Here is a 17,472-nt window from a genome sequence, read left to right as displayed (position 1 = left end):
TCATAGCAGCTCTTCCAGGTAAAACTCAGAAATCTAGGTTGTATTCGGCACAACACTGAGGTTTCATATTAGGAAGTTCAAAGCACTAAGTAAAGATATTTGTATTAATAAGTAGTTATTAGTATATATTTTAAAACTTAAAGGCTTTAGTGAATCCTAACAAAGAATAAAAAGAGATGTGTTACTCCAAGTGTGGTCGTCGACCAGCAGCATCAGCATTAACTGGGGGGCGTTAGAAATGCACAGTCTCAGACTCTATTCCAGAGCTATTCAGCCAGAATCTGCATTTTAACAAGATGATTTATAACCACAGTAAAGTGTGAGAAGAAGTAATTTAGAGAATTTTGTTATACACATAATTTCATTCATATCTGAAATTGAAACAAGTACAATCTGACCTGTGGATCATTTTTAGTACTTGAGCTATTAGTGTCTATTTTGAGCCACACTTAACTTACTGACTTTTATTTTGTGACTTTTAAAATTATTATTCTTGCATTTTCCCATATTTTTTCAAACATTTTATTCTGAGAATTTTCAAGCATATGGAAAATGTGAAAGAATTTTTGTTTTCTAAATTAAAATTTATTTGCCTATCATTCTTAAGAACAATTTTTGAATGAATAATTTATCCTTGGAAGTGTTCATGACTGTGTAAAATTCCAGTGTCACAATTTTCATAGAATATATTTATTTGTTAAAATAATATACAAAATCAAAATTATTTTAAGAAACATATATGAGGCTTTAACATATTTTGCAACTTACAGGCAATTTGTAGAAAACTTTAAAGAGCCTTTTCTTAGAAGATTTAGTTGACTATCCGGATACTGTCTAACAAAACGACACAATTATTTTTTAAGATTTTTGTAAAAGAAAAAAAGAAAAAATTTCCTCTCAGATCTATTCTAAAATAATACATGTATATTTAAAAATATTTTAAACCTCCACCTTGTTCCAGAAAAAAAATTATGGCAGCTTACAGGTATTTGTAAAATATCACTATAAGATAGCTCTTGTAATCTCCCTGAGAGTATGATTAATATTTGTGTATACTTCTTTCAAGTTGTTTTGTGTGTATTCCAATATGACTGGGTCATTCTGTGTACCATTTTTCATTGTTCTTTTTCTTGCACTTATTTTAAATGGCTATAATAATCGTACCATCTCATTGGCTATTGTAAGGGTTTAAACGAGTTATTGCATGTTGGCAGTGCTTGGTTTGTCACATATCTTTGTATCAGCAGCAGTATTGTTCCTCATTTCCTACTTTATGAATCAACACTTTAGCTCGGTATACAAGACCTTTCTTGATCTGATTCTCATTTATTTGTATAGTCTCACCTCCCTGTACTCTCATTGATAAACCTACAGTTCAGCTAAACTGAGCTGCTTGTTGTTCCCCAGATATGAGATGCTCTCTTATTTCTCCAAACATACGGAGCAAACCATTAATACTTTTTTTTGCTACTAAACCCTAAGAGGAATTTATTACATGGATTATCATATTGAAAATATTGAATAACATTCACAGTTTATATCTTTAAAAGCTACTTCATAGAAGATGCAGAAGTTTTTTTCTTGTTAGTGTTGCTTATATTTGTCTTCAGTGAAAACTGAGAGTGTATTATATTATGGTTCTCTGAGTGGAGTAGTCCAGGTATGCAGCTTTCTTATTATTTAAGTTGACGGAGAAGTAGAGGCTGAAGGATATAGTTTTATGATTGTGTAGTATATTCCTTAGATAAGGGATCTCTTAATCTGGGGTTCATAGAACCCTTCTCAAAATGGTCCATGGATAGAATTCAGAGGGGGAGCATCTGTGGACTTGGATGGAAAATAATTACATCTTGTTTCACTAACCATTAATGATCATTTCCTTCAATTATGAATGGTGATGACAGACCATGATAATATTAGCAGCATGGTGACTTATTTACTAATAGGAATTACAGATATTTTCAAGTTGTAATACAGTTGTTGCAGCTATCTCCAGATACTGTTTATGCTCATCTTTGATGATCAGTAATCATGAGACTCATCACATACATGGTATGTAATCACAGTCTGCTATGTACAGATGGATGCTGGTGCAATGTAGCTGGCCATGTATCAGGACAATTCTACACCTAGTAGTTGTTCATCCATCCAGTTGAGCTTCTATATTCTTCATGTCTATGTTGCTTTCCAATATTCCCTAAGTAAAAAATTCTGTTATTTCTTTGAAAGCGCAACCTGCAAGCACCTGGAAACACTTCAGAACTCTTTCAAAAGTGCTACTTAAGTTCCTTCTATCTTCATAGCATCAAATTTGAACCATAGATTCACAATTGTTTTTCTTTCTGACATAAACTTATTGCATAAGTTTACCTAGCCAAAGATGAACTCACTGACTTTTGAACAAAAAACTTTCCACAATAGGTTTTCTTTTTTTAAATTTTACTTTTTTATTTAAGTATAGTTGATTTATAATGCTGTGTTATTTTCAAGTGTACAGCAAATTGAGTCAGTTATATATATATATATATATATATATATATATATATATATATATATATATATATATATATATATATATATATATCTTTTCCCTTATAGGTTATTACAAAATACTGAGTGTAGTTCCCTGTGCTATACAGTTGGTTCTTGTTGGTTGTCTATCTTACATATAGTAGTGTGTATATGTTAAGAATTTAAGAGTCTTGGAGTACTCTAGTATTTTTTGAGAGATGCCTACCTATACCTTGTAAAGTGAACTATAGGAACTTTAATTACATTTTCAGCAGTATATATTTGTGGATCAGGATTTTAATCACTTCTAAATATAAAAAAATAAAAATATAAAAATATTTGATGTCCAGCATGACATGTTTGATGCCTTCATAAAGATCACCTCATAGTTCAATATTCTTAGTTTGGCTAAGCAACAACTTTTACCATGCTATGTCTTTTAAAAAATTTCAGTCTATATTTTAAATGTATTGTCGTATGCATAATATATTTATAATAAAACTTAAAATAGTTTGAAAACTGCATTTTAATAAAATTTGCTTCCTTTGTAACCCTATGTATTTTGACTTAACATGTTTAAAAGTATTATGCTAAGAAGGGGATCCATAGGTTTTACTAGGCTATCAAGGGTATACATGGGACAAAAAATGAGCAAGAACCCCTGCTTTATTTAAAAACTGGATACTATTTATTTATTTATTTATTTATGGCTGTGTTGGGTCTTTGTTGCTGCGCGCAGGCTTTTCTCTAGTTGCAGCGAGCAGGGGCTACTCTTCCTTGTGGTGCGCGGGCTTCTCATTGTGGTGGCTTCTCTTATTGCGGAGCATGGGCTCCAGGCACATGGGCTTCAGTAGTTGTGGCATGTGGGCTCAGTAGTTGTGGCTCGCGGCCTCTAGAGTGCAGGCTCAGTAGTTGTGGCGCATGGGCTTAGTTGCTCCGCGGCATGTGGGATCTTCCCGGACCAGGGTTCGAACCCGTGTCCCCTGCATTGGCAGGTGGATTCTTAACCACTGCGCCACCAGGGAAGTCCAAGAACCCCTGCTTTTTTTTTTTTTTTAGAACCCCTGCTTTTGATGATCATTCCCCTAAATACCATTTGTCTAAATCAAGATATGTTTTTGAGTAGTTCTATTATTGGGCATTTGTATCTATAGTGTTATTTATAAATAACACTGATAGAAATAGGAGCTACTGATTCTTAATCAGTGTTATAGATCTCCTCTCCACATTGCCTAACACAGTGCCTTCATGCATATGAGTTGCCCTATAGCTAGCTGTTTAATGAATGAATGAGGAAGACAGTATACAGTGCTTTTAAAAATAGTTTTGTTATTTCTGCAAAAGTGTTTATGCTTGGTATAAAAACTTCACACAGTATAGAAACCTGCACAGAAGAAATAAAATCACCCAAAAGGCCATCCCCAATCATTCTTTTTTTTTTTTTTAATTTTTAAAAAATTTTATTTATTTATTTACTCACTTTTGGCTGCGTTGGGTCTCCGCCCCTGCGCGAGGGGCCCCCCCAAGCCGCAGCGACCGGGGGCCACCCCACCCCCCATCGCGGCGCATGGGCCCCCCCACTGCCGCGGCCCCTCCCGCCGCGGAGCACAGGCCCCAGACGCGCAGGCTCAGCAGCCGTGGCCCACGGGCCCAGCTGCCCCGCGGCATGCGGGATCCCCCCAGACCAGGGCCCGAACGCACGTCCCCCGCACCGGCAGGCAGACTCCCAACCACTGCGCCACCAGGGAAGCCCCCCAGTCATTCTTAACGCTTTAATGATTTCTACAAATCTCCCAGACATGTGTACCAACAGGTATACACACAAACACACCCAGTTTTATATGAGGGAGTCATACAATCATGCCTCATCATAATTTTTTTTCTACTCACTGGATAATAAATGTCTTTCCATGTCAATAAGGTAGGTGTACATCATTAATTTTATTTGATCACATACTATTTCATTGTTTATATAGTTTACTCTGAAAATTCCCTGTTGATGGATATTGGCATTTTTTCATATTTTTTTACTATTTTAATTAATATTATAATAAACTATGCTATAATTAACATGTTTGTACATAAAATCATTTTATACTTGTGCAATTATTTCCTTGGCTAAACTCCTCAGAAATGAGTTTGCATATTTTACGTTTGGAAAGTATTGCCAGTCTGCCTTTTGTAGAAGTTGCTTTGCATTACACTCCCATGAACAGTACTGAGAGTTCTGGCTTTCTCATAATGCCTTTGGTACATGAAGTTTTAACAATCTTTTTTATTTTTATCGATTTGAAAGGCAAAAGAAACTATATCATTCCTTATTTGTAATTTTGACTGTTCGGTTGCATATCTTTTCATTTGTTCTACACCCATTCATATTCTTTTACACATTATCTCATTATGTTCATATATGGGTGTGTGTGTGTTTCTCATAGAATTATAAGAACTCCTCGTGTATCACACATATTAGCACTTTGCCATATAGTGTAAATAATTTTTCCAGTTTGTATTTTAATTTTGTTTGTGCATTTTTATATGATTAACATTATTAATCATTTACTTTATGGTTTTTCTTTTGGTGATTTATTTAGGAAGGCTAGCCTCACCTCAGGTGGTGTTGCTCATATTTTGGTCTAGTATTTTTGATTTTTACATTAAATCTTGGATTTTATCTGGAATTATTTTCAGAGAAGTAGTGAGGAAATTAATAATATTTATTTGTGTATGGATGACCAGCTAGTCCCACTACATTTTAATTCCATCATCTATCTTTTACCTAGTGAATTAGGATATGCCATTTAGTATATATTTATTATACGTACTTGGATCCATTTCCTGTCTCTCCAGTCAATTCCATTAGTCTTCCTGTCTCTTCTGGTATCGGTATCATACTGCCCTTTTCATGAGTATTTCTTGAAGTTTTAAAATATGGTAAGACATTCTCTTATTACTTTTTGAAAATAGTATTTTGGGCTTTTTTTCATAGTATTTTTAGTTTCATCTTTAGATAGAACACGGTTTTGAATCTTACCTTAATGATTGGCTCCCAAGTTTGAAAACTGATTCATATTTTCAAATTACAGCTCTTTGACGACACAGCATTTTTTTGCTCAGAAGAGTGCTCTAAGATTGTGATGTGTTGGGGTCCCTTGAAAGGAGTTATACATGAAAGGGATAATAGTGAAAGATGCTCCTGGAAAAGTAAGCAGGGATCAGATCATGTAGGACCTTATGAGCCATGTTTAAGGAGTTTGAAATTTATTCCCAGATTTGAAGAGACTCATTGGAGCTTAAGCAGGGGTTGTGACAAGATCCTATTTGTGTTTTAGAAGTCATTTTTTCTACGGTGGAGGATGGATTGAAGAGGGGAAATGACTGGAGAAGAGTAGGGAGACCCTTGTAAGAACATAGGTGAGACAATGCCATGATCACAGAAAAAATTGAATAGATGGTAGAAATGTGATGTGATTGGATGTGAGGGAGATGGCAAGAAAGATGGAGGTGTCAAGGATGAGAAAATGTTCCCAACTGTCTAGAACTGAGTCGAATTTTAATGCAGTTAACATTACTCGTGATTAACATTTCTAACGTTATTATTACCATTAGGCATTATTATTATTATTATATTCATGACTCACATTATTAAATTAAATACTGACATATTTACATACATATTAATTAAATAATTACTGACAATTCCCTTTTTTTCATTAAAGGCGTGTTTCTCAATCTGAGTGTGAGGATTCCATTTTAATAAGAAAACACATTGTAGACTGCTCTTCCCACACACTAGTTGTATTTTTAGCAGCAGTTGACTTCTGCAATGTTTTGAAGGACTTTTAATTTTATCACTCACAAAATCATAGGCATATATTATTCATGCTACATTTTTTTTAGGGCTAAATAAAGGTAAAATGACAATACTGCAGTTGAAAGTGGTGGAACTCTTACAATAACTTTTCAACCTCCCCTCCCCACTGCCTCAAGATCTGTAGTTCACAGGTTTAGAACTACTGGTCGAAACAATTCTCTGTGAATTTGTTTTGAAGATTTTAACCTTAGATGTGCAATATTGCCCCTTCTATTGGAAAAGGTATTTGCAGAACATAGAGTCCTCTTCTTTCTTGAAAGACATGCTATTAGATAGGGGAAAAGTGATTAACAAGTGTATTTAGCATAAACAAGAATTTGTTAAATGTAACAAGTCAAACATTTTAACTAGTCTAGACAAGTTTAGACATGAGGAATTTTAGTGACATTTTTTTCTCTTCTGTATCATTATACAAATAATTCTATAACTATGTCACTAGAGGATTTTTTTTGTTTCTTCATTTATTTAATATTGAATTAATTGTACTCTATACTGTATGATGTGAAGTATATCGTAAAAATACTTCTTATTCATCAAAGCATAAAATTATTTAGTGCTTTTTCTGTAATTCATTGAGAGTAGCAGTCAGGAACTTAGAGTGTATGCCTCTTTCCCACTTCTTAAAAATCCAAAGGAATGCCTTATGGAATTATCTTGCCACTTAATTTCACCTCTCAGAGTGGTTAGTGTCTATACAACACATTGCTGTGATATAGTAAAAAACCACTATTCATTAAAATTTAATTATAGTTGATTTTTGCTTCTAAAGGCTCTTTATCTGTGAAAACTTTATTATTTTTGTATTCCTGAAAATTTCCTAGAACAATGAGCTTTTATCTAGCTTCTGTGAGGTGGTTTTTTCTGACATAGAAAACCACTGATGGATCACCTTCTCAGTCAGTGCTGCTCTTCAGTGTTGAGCCATGTGTTCTTAGAATTATGGAACATTTTCCTCTTGGATAAAACTGGCCAAATATGCTTTTTGTGCTTATGATATAAAGATAAGATTTAAACTACCTCCCAACAGCAGAGGTTCTTGAAATGTAGAGTGGTATACTACAGAATTTAAAGAGTCTCTCCATGTTCATCATTTTACACGGATAGTATTGTAACACAAGTAATGACAGATTAAGACCTGCCTAGCAGAGGGAAAACTAAATTACACGACTTTTATTAAGGCATAAATAAACCTATTAACCATTATTTGGAATACCAATTAGTATAAAGAACACTGACAATTTTATTTATCAACATTAAATACAAGGATTAATTACAGACCTGATGAATCTAGCAGTAAGCAGGCCATGTTGGATATGCTGGGACCTTAAGTCCATTATATGAGAGGGATGATTACCAAAATCCTACGGGGAAATGAGTAATTGTAGTTGTAAAATTTTAATTGCCTTGGAATAAGGCAAGTTATATTTTCTTGTCTGAGAATATAAATAGTGTGACATTAAGGTAATAAGCTTCAGTAGTTGTAAATAGAAAATGAATTTGTTAGGTTTTAAAACAAAGAAAGGAGTGATGATGATTTTTTAGTGTCATAGTGTTCAGTATGAATGACATACTGTAAATACATGCAGATTTTCTTTAGATACATTATTTAGTAGGTGGGCTATTTCTTACATAGTGAAAGTTGATATAGGTGGGGACTTCTTGAATGGATTACTACAGGTGGATGGGAATGATATAACTGAGAGAATATTTTCATTGTGTTGTGACTGGCAGTGTTGTGAAATGAACAAGAGACAATTCTTATTTTTCTGTGCTTGTTTTCTTTTTCTTTGAAGATCCAAATTCCAGAATTTGTGGACATTTGCTTATAGGAGCAGCCAAGAATTCTTTTGCAAAACTCATGGATAAAATTAATCTGGCAATGGACAGTATACCTTTGCACAGCAACAGGAGTATTACATATGTGGAAAAAGATTCCCTGGTTCAGAAGCTGGCCCGTGGACTTCATAAAGTAAACACACTGGCCCTGAAATACGGTCTACGTGGCCATGTGCCCATTTTGGTATGTACGAAATTTCATTAAATAGGGATTTTAGGACTTGTAAATTTAATTCTGAATCAAATTTATTTGTAGTTTATATTAGTTGTACACGAGTGTAGGTAGATTTCTTTTAGATTTCATGTAATAGTTTAATATGATAAATAAAAGAACTTCCAAATAAGTGTCCATAATATCAAAATACAAAAGTTCTGGCATGAGTTCTGAGTTAACTGTTCTGTACGAGTATACTGCAACAGAATTGTGTGAGACATAAACAATTATCTTTTCTGTTTTCTAGCCATCTAGATTATTTCTTTTCTTCATTTGTTCATTTTTCATTTCATATAAGGCAAATTATTGGTCACATAAAAAAATAAAGCTTTCACTTTAAGTTTTAGTAAGAGCTGGCATTGTTTTCTGTATAACCTAAGTTACATTTAATTTGGTAAAATGACCATTGCTATGGACTTACTAGTAAATCTGAAGTGACTTTTTGTAAAATTGCTCTTATTTGACAATAGAAAAGCACAGCATCATTACAGAAGCAAATATTTGGATTTACACAAAGACTGCACACAGCAGAAGTGGAGCGCCGCTCACTACGCTTAGAGGTCACAGAAATGAAACGAAATGTGAATGAACTGAAGAAGGAGCTTGACAAAACCCAGGGTCTTCAGATGCAGTTAAATGAATTTAAGCAGTCAGTAAGTATATATGATTTAAAAACTATGGCTTTGGTGAGCTCTCCTCTGATATAAAATATGTATTATATACATATAATATGTATATAAAATATCACAGGGCAAATATATATGTTTGTTTTCCTTAACTATTTATTATGTTTCCTTTTTCAAATAATCAAATCCCATTAATAGAATTTCTGTTTCTTTAGAAAACTTCCTTCTAAAATTCCCCAACAGTACTGTATTATACATTTCAAATTTGCTAAGAGACTAGAACTTAAATGTTCTCACCACAAAAAAGAAGTAATAATTATGTGACTTGATAGAGTTAGCTAGGGCTGCAGTGGTAATTGTTCTGCAAGTTAGAAGTGTATCAAATGAATACATTGTACATCTTAAACTTAAGCAGTGTTGTGTGTCAATTAAATAAAAAGCACAGCATCATTAAAATCATCTCAAAAAACTTTGAAAAAAAAGATTTATTCCAGATGCTTAATGGAGTACTGATTGTGTCAGCAGAGCTTATAGCCCTGTTAAAATGTATACTGTGACTGAAAGTATAGAAAATGATTAAGCTGTAGTTAGGATGGTTAACTGCTATGGCAAATAAACTTTGGTTGAGTAACTGGCTCGCAGCAAGAGCAAAGAACGTGTTCCAAGAAATGTTCAGTGTGAATTTCTTCCACTGAAGTGTAGAAATAAAAATAGGATTAATTGAAATAATAATTGAAGGAATGATGTATGTAATTTTTGTATTTGACATCCAATTATGTAGTATAAAGTTATAAAGTGATGATTTCTAACATTTAATGATCATATTGAACATGTATCAGGCACTGGCCCTAAGCACTTTAAGGTGTTGATTCATTTAGTCCTCTCATATCAATAATAATTCAATAATATTATTATCCATTGTTTTTTTTTTTAACAGATGAGGAATGTAGGGCACAGAACAGCTAAGTAACTTGCCGAAAGTCACACAGTTAGTATGTGGAAATGACAGGATTTGAACCTCGGTATTCTGACTCCAAAACACAAACTTTTAACCACTTCACTAAAGTGGTTAATGTTCACATCCAGCTATGTTAATAAAGGATCATTTTACTAAAAACAGAATAGATGGGAAAATGATGCTATTTTCCTCTTTAAAAATCAGGGAGTGTGCCTGCAACCATCATCTTTCATTTATTTCAGGCGAAGTATACAGGAGGCAAACAAAATAGCTTCTTATAGTTCATCTAAAATTGTAACATAAAGGGACACATCCTGCCCACCAAAAGTGATTTAGTACCTGCACTGTTTTGGAATATCATGTTCATCTACTGACAGGCGTTCTTTAATAGCTAACTCCCATGATCATCTACTGACAGGTGTTCTTTAATAGCTAACTCCCATGATCTTTTTTATTGTTTTTGGTTTAAGCTCCATACAACTGCTTTCACACACTATCTCTTTCTTATTCTGCATTGCTATACTTGTTTGACCCTATTTAGTCACAGAAGAGTGAACAGAATTGCGCCAGTCTCTGGGAGGGATATATGGACAAGAGAAAGGCTAACATTAGCTAAGTTTTTAGGTAAAGGAAAAATTTTGGAAGAGTGGGAAGAAGTCCTGCAAAATGATGGGGATCTTCATTTATAGAGGCCAAGTGGATTGCAAAGAACAGAATGTTCTGATGGCAAGGAGTGATAATTTAAAACAGCATAACAAGTAAAAGGAAGAAGTACAAAAATACTTGTTCACAAGACCCAGAGAAGTGTTGTGCCATTAGCGAATAGAGGGATGTTAAAAAGCTGACACCTCAAATTCTTTTCAACAATGGGAAAGTTATGTCTTAAATAGATTTCTGTACACTTAGTGTGATTAAGAGACCTGCGTGGTTTCCTTTAGTTTTCCACATATATTTCTCAGGTTACCTACCATTTGTGAAACATTTCTGTTCTTTGTACCTCAAGATCAAGGTGTCTCTTGCCATTTGTTGTAACTAATTTTTGTTTGTTTAAGAGTTTTGCACAGGAGATAATACAAGTATGTCCTGTCCTGGATTCCATACCCCTTAAGAGATGGCCCCTCTCTAGAACTGTCAGTTATTCCAGAGCAGATGCAGTCATGATATTGTAGAAGTTGTGCAGAGTTTTATTGGCAGGTGTTTATATATGAATAGATATTCTTTTATTCAGCAAATACCTACTGAGAAGCTACTGAATGCCAGGCACTCCTCTGTGTGATGGGTGAGCAAGCTGAAGGAGGTCTCTGCCCTGTGGAGCTCACATCCTTAAATGTGTGTTTGGTGGAAGGGTGTGGACAGGCAATAAAAAAGTGAACAACCATCTGAGGTGAATTTAGATAATGATAATGGCTGTGAGGAAAATACAAGAAGATGGCAATAGTGTGAGTGGTGGTGGGAGTGAGAGAGGTATGGTGTGGTAAGGACTCTCCAAGGAGGGTAGTTTGACCAGGGAAACCTGAATGGTAACATACACTGAACACAGACTTTCAGGTAATCCTTTAAAAGCATTTGAACTTGTTAAAAGCTTTAATTCCCACATCGTTATCTTTATAAAAAGTGCTCATGTATCAAGATTTAAACCGAGCGTTATGGATTTACTTAGAACATGAATGTTTCCTGAGATCTTATTTGACTAAAAATGATAACTTTGGGAGTATAGCTGTTGTGCTTTAAAAATCAGAGTGATGTGGGACTTCCCTGGTGGTCCAGTGGTTAAGACTCCACGCTTCTACTACAGGGGGTGTGGGTTTGATCCCTGGTTGGGGAACTGCATGTTGCATGGCATGGCCAAAAAAAAAAAAAAAAAAAAAAAAAATCAGAGTGATGTTTTTTATCTTGACTTAGGAAATTAAGAAAAATGAATTGTACTTTTGTCATATATCAGATATTTAGAAATGTTTGTATTATACTCTTTATGTTAGCAAATAGAGTTCTGAAGGTTAAATGATACAACAATGCAGTTAGCTTATAATTAAAATTTTTTGCTTTGTTCAGAAATTGATCACCCATGAGAAGTTTGAAAGTGCGTGTGAAGAATTGAATAATGCATTACTACGGGAACAGCAGGCTCAAATGCTATTGAATGAGCAGGCACAGCAACTACAGGAGTTGAATTATAGGCTTGAATTACATTCCAGTGAGGAAGCTGACAAAAACCAAACTCTTGGAGAAGCTGTTAAGGTAGGAAAACATCCCTTGCATAAGGGTTTATTTCTTCCAGGTGTGGGTCTTTGAGGGAATCACGTACATCTCTTGAACAGGGAAGAGATCCCAAGATATGAAATTTTATTCTGTAAGAACTTATAAGGATGGGACTTCCCTGGTGGTGCAGTGGTTAAGAATCAACCTGCCAATGCAGGGGACATGGGTTCGAGCCCTGGTCCGGGAAGATCCCACATGCCGCAGAGCAACTAAGCCCGTGAGCCACAACTACTGAAGCCCGTGCGCCTAGAGCCCATGCTCCGCAACAATAGAAGCCACTGCAATGAGAAGCCCGTGCACCACAACGAAGAGTAGCCCCCGCTCGCTGCAACTAGAGAAAGCCCGTAAGGGTGCAATGAAACATGGTTCTGGGACCTCAATTCCAAGCTTGCATTCACATGTATTGAATATGTAGAAGTAGGCTTTGCCGGTTGGAAACCAAGTAGAGATTTTTCCAGTAATAATTTTATTCTTTGTTTCACTGATCTTCATTTCTTCCTGTCCTTAGTTCTTTTCTTTTTCTTGTTTTATGCCCTCCAAACATTGAAAATCCACATGTCTTTTGGATGTGAAAGGTTTTGGGTCTAGGTCTCTCTGATTCTTATATTAAGTGTGGGTTTGAGGAGGAGGGGGATTTGGTTAGAAAGAGTTGGTCTCCCTGTCATTTATTTGTGGGGAAGGTGTTTAGAAGGGAAAAAAGAAGTTACAATAAAATAATTGTCATTTAGAAAACTTCATTAATGGATTTAGGACTATGATATCTTTTGGAAATGTTGGCTATAAGATGTAATAGAATAATAGATTATGATTATAGTATGTGTAAAATTTTTACTAGTGAGGTAACACACACTGGAATGGAACAACGAATTCCAGGAAAACCAACATGATGTAACACAGCCTATATAGTAGGTATCATGTATCATACCTAATACAGTAAACAACTCAGAGTTGGTATATAATTTATTATAAAAATAATATATATTTATTCAATACTAATACAAATGCTAATAATAAAAGTCAAAATTTGTCGAGAGCTTCCTGTTTGCCAAGCACTGGGCTAAATACTTTGTAAATACTTATCTCATATAATCCTCACACAAACTCTATTGGATTATTCTCATTTCATAGAAGAGAAAACTGAGATACAGAGAGGCACATAACTTGCACAACCATTAGTAAGTTACAAACCTGGGGAATCAGATTTTATATCTGCCTTCCTAATCACGACATTAGCTATATTACTGATGGACAGCATACATAGGCCAAGCTCTGTGCTGTGGTCTCTACATGAATTGTTTTGTTTCATTCTTAAACTACCCCTATGAAATTGGTACTATTATTGTTCTCACTCTTTTCGATGAAATTGAGGGAGTTCAATGGACTTGCTCAGGGTCTCCTCACCTGTAAATGTTGAAACTGGGATGTAGTTTTTTAAAAAATGTATTAAAAATCATTAACCGAAGTTCTCAGGTTAATTAGGTAGATTTAGATGTATTCAGTTTCCTTTTCTTTATTATTTTTTTCTTTTTTGCTATTATAAGTAATTGTAAGATAAGCAGCCCTGTAGCTAAATCTTTATGCACATATTGCAATAAGTTCCTCAGGATTAATTGCTAGGTAAAGAATTACTAGGTCTATAGCCACATATGTTTTAAAGTGTAAATATTATCAACTGGCCTACAGCAGATTTTTACATTCTCTCCTAAAATGCACGACAATTTCACTTTTTACCCAAGCTGGCTATTACTATTAAAAATTTTTTTTGCCAATTTGATCAATATATCATTGTTACTTGAATTTTATTTCTTTGATTGCTAGTCAGGTTGATCATTTTTATCATTATATTGGTCACTGGACAAAATTTTTATGCTTCATGTCCCATTAATAGATAAAGTAATTAGCCATGCTTTGAAAAAGCATTTAACTCATATTGGCGTCTTTTCTTTTTGAAATAGCTTGTAGTTGAGTTTAGGTATAGTATCTATCAGCAGATTAAAAAGCTGTTCATATTAATTTCTTTAAAATGTCAGTAGCTTAAATATTGCTGTCAGGAGTGGAGAATTGTTTAATTACTATCTCTTAGTTAGATCTAGCAGGTGGTAATGTGAAAACGCTGTCTTGTGGGCGGCAGCGTGGTTCAGTGGAAAAAGCACTGGCCTTGGAACAAGTATTTTCAAATTCAAATCCCAGTACTGTCACTTGGGCAAATAACCTTTCTGAGCCTCAGTTTCCTCTTCTGCAAAATTAGGCATCATGATACTTAAAGCTGCAGAATTTTTATGAGAATTAATTAAGATACTGTTTGAAAAGTAAGTATATGCTTGATGAATATTCTTTTGTGCTTTTCAGTAATACTTAAACACAGTTTTTTTGTGTGTCCTGTGTATAACTTCTTTTAAAAAATAAACTGTATTGCTGCTGCTTCTGTATAAAAACAAAATAAGATCAGGAATAGAAGATATGGAAAATAAAGAAGAGAAAACAAGTTACTCATAACTTATCTAACAACACCACTGTTTACATTTTGGGGTTTTGTAATCTTAGGTCAGTAGTGTCTAAGTAGAAACTAAGATGAAATTTTCTCTGGAAGGAAGCTTGCCTAATTACATTTCTTCAAGAGCTTCTGCAAACTAAACTCAACCAAGCAACCGGATTGTGAATAAAGAGATACATTAATCTTATACTTAGCCACATTGCTAAACTTCTTTGTAAATTCTAATAATACTTTATCTGTACTTTCTAGGGTTTTCTATGTAGACCATCATATTATTTCTTCTATAGTACCAGTTTTGTTTCTCCTTTTCAAACCTTAATCCTTTAATTTACTTTCCCTTCCTTATTGTAATGGCTAGGATACAGTGTTGAAGAGAAGTAGAGACAGCAGGCATCCTTATCTTGTTCTCAGTCTTAACAAGAATTTTTCTAACATTTCTCCATTAAGACGGAAGTTTGGTATAGGTTGCTATAAATTGCTATAAGTTGATAATCCTTATCGGGTTAAGGGAGTTATCTTCCTAGATTATGCACAATTTAAAAAATCATAAATGGATGTTGGATATTATCAATACATTTTTATGCATCTACTGAGATAATCATATGATTTTTCTCTCTTATTCTGTTAGCAAGTTGAAATATATCAGGAATTGGCAAACTATGGCCCATAGCCTGTGTTTATATGGCTTGTGAGCTGAGAATTGTTTTTACGTGTTTAAAGGATCATAAACAATGAAAAATCAAACAAAACCAAAGAAGAATAAGTGACAGACTGCATGTGGCATACAAAGGCTAAAATATTTCCTCTCTAAAGTTTGCTGACCCTTGAATTATTACATTATTAAGTATTCTAATGTTAAGCCAGCGTCGCGTTCCTGAAATAAATCCAATTTGGTTGTGATGACTTTTTTTTTTAATACTTTGCTGCGCTCAGTTTTAAAATTTTTCACCTATGGCTTTTAAATCTGTGTTCCTAATCGTAATCATCTTGTAATTTATCTCTCTCATACTGTCCTTGTCACTTTTTGGTATCGAGGTTTTCCTATCATGAAAGGACTTCTCACTCCAAACATGTGGAGCAGAAACTGGATAAAATATAACAAATGAATTGTGGGGTATATAGCCAAGCTTAAAACAAAGTGAGAAAAATGTTCATGTACTAGAAATAAAAAGGATATCCAAAAGCAAATGGTGAGAGGAGGTAAAGTCTAAATGGCTCATTGGGGTGTGCAAACCTATTTGGAGGCTGAAGTGGATAATCATAACATTAGGGAAATCTAGGCTTCAAGCCCTATGGACTAGAAAAGAGCTGCCTGTGTGAACCTTAGGGTCTGGAAGGGCTGCCCTACTATGAAAATGTGGCCTAGAAAGCCCCTACCTACCAGCTACAGGGGATTTGAAATTTACTCTGGATACGGAGTAGGAAAAAAGTCACAAAGAAATTGGAACTCCAGGCTGTGCTACACGTGGATGTAGGTTCTTAGTTTATGCTACTTTTATGTCCAAGGATTCAGCTGAGAAATTATCTTCAAAATGGTCCATTCCTTGTAGAACCAGTGTGACCTTTTAGAGGTAAACTTGAAAATATTCGGTGAGGAATGCTTCTGTAGCTCACAGAACACACAAAAGACTTTTATGCAAAATTCCATATTACAAAACATGTAAAGAAATGAGTTGCACATCAAATGAGAACATTTACATCTGAGGTGGTAGGAATACTTAAAGTACTGGCAGGTGCTTTAAAAGATACTTTAAGTGTTTTTTAAATGTTCTAATAAGGTATGGGTAGATATAAGACAAGAAATGAAAATATAATCATTGAAATAAGAAACTCAGTGAACGATTTGAACGTTGGGTAGACATTAGTGAAAAGAAACTAGCGAATTGAAAGTTAGCTGAGGAAAAAATATATTAATACATGGCTCAGTGCATTTTGACAAAGGTATACATATGTGTAAGTACCACCAGAGTCAAGATATAGGACTTTTTTTTTTTAATCCCCCAAATTTTCCTTGTACTCCTTTCCACTCAATTCCCTTTTTTTTTTCACACTCTCCCTGCTCTAGCCTGGCAGCCACTTATCCAGTATCACTTTAGGTTAGATTTGCTTTTACTAGGGTTTCACATAAATAGAATCAGACAATATGTACTATTTGTATCTGACTTCTTTCATTTGGGGTAGCATTTTTGAGATTCATCTATTTTGTTTCTTTATATCGTTGAATAGTATTCCCTTATGTGGATATACAGCAATTTGTTTATCCATTCACCTGTTGATAGACATTTAGATTGTTTTCATTTCGGGCTATTACGAATAAAGCTGCTAAGAACATTCTTGTACAAATCCCTATGTGGACACATGTTTTGACTACTCTTCGGTAATACCTAGGATTGGAAATTCTGGGTTGTATGGTAAGAGTACGTTTAAAATTTTAAGAAATTGCCAAAGTCTTTTTCCAAAGGGGCTGCACAATTTTGCATTTCCAATAGCAGTGGAATATGAGTTCCATTAGCTTCATATCCTGGCGAATACTTGGCACTGTCAGTCTTTTTGAGTTTATCTGTTCTAGTGGGTGAGTAGTGGTATCTTTTTTGGTTTTATTTTGCATTTCGCTGATGACTAATGATGTTAAGCATCTTTTAGTATACTTATTATTATTAGTCATTCATATGTCTTCTTTGTGAAATATATGTTCCAATCATT

At 34.4% G+C, this 17,472-nt stretch overlaps 1 protein-coding gene across 1 annotated transcript in view; it reads left to right on the top strand.

The window, feature by feature from the left end:
• Positions 1–17,472, top strand: part of CCDC171 (coiled-coil domain containing 171) — a 368,650-nt gene that overhangs the window by 195,595 nt on the left and 155,583 nt on the right. Inside the window, 3 exon segments of the mRNA XM_036856768.1 lie at positions 8,176–8,402; positions 8,903–9,085; positions 12,069–12,254. Of these exon segments, the coding sequence (XP_036712663.1) occupies positions 8,176–8,402; positions 8,903–9,085; positions 12,069–12,254 (596 nt within the window).

This window comes from Balaenoptera musculus, chromosome 6 (assembly GCF_009873245.2).
Source record: "Balaenoptera musculus isolate JJ_BM4_2016_0621 chromosome 6, mBalMus1.pri.v3, whole genome shotgun sequence".
NCBI lineage: Eukaryota > Metazoa > Chordata > Mammalia > Artiodactyla > Balaenopteridae > Balaenoptera > Balaenoptera musculus.
The sequence above is the reverse complement of the archived record's forward strand: the minus strand, read 5'-3'. Positions and strand labels throughout refer to the sequence as shown.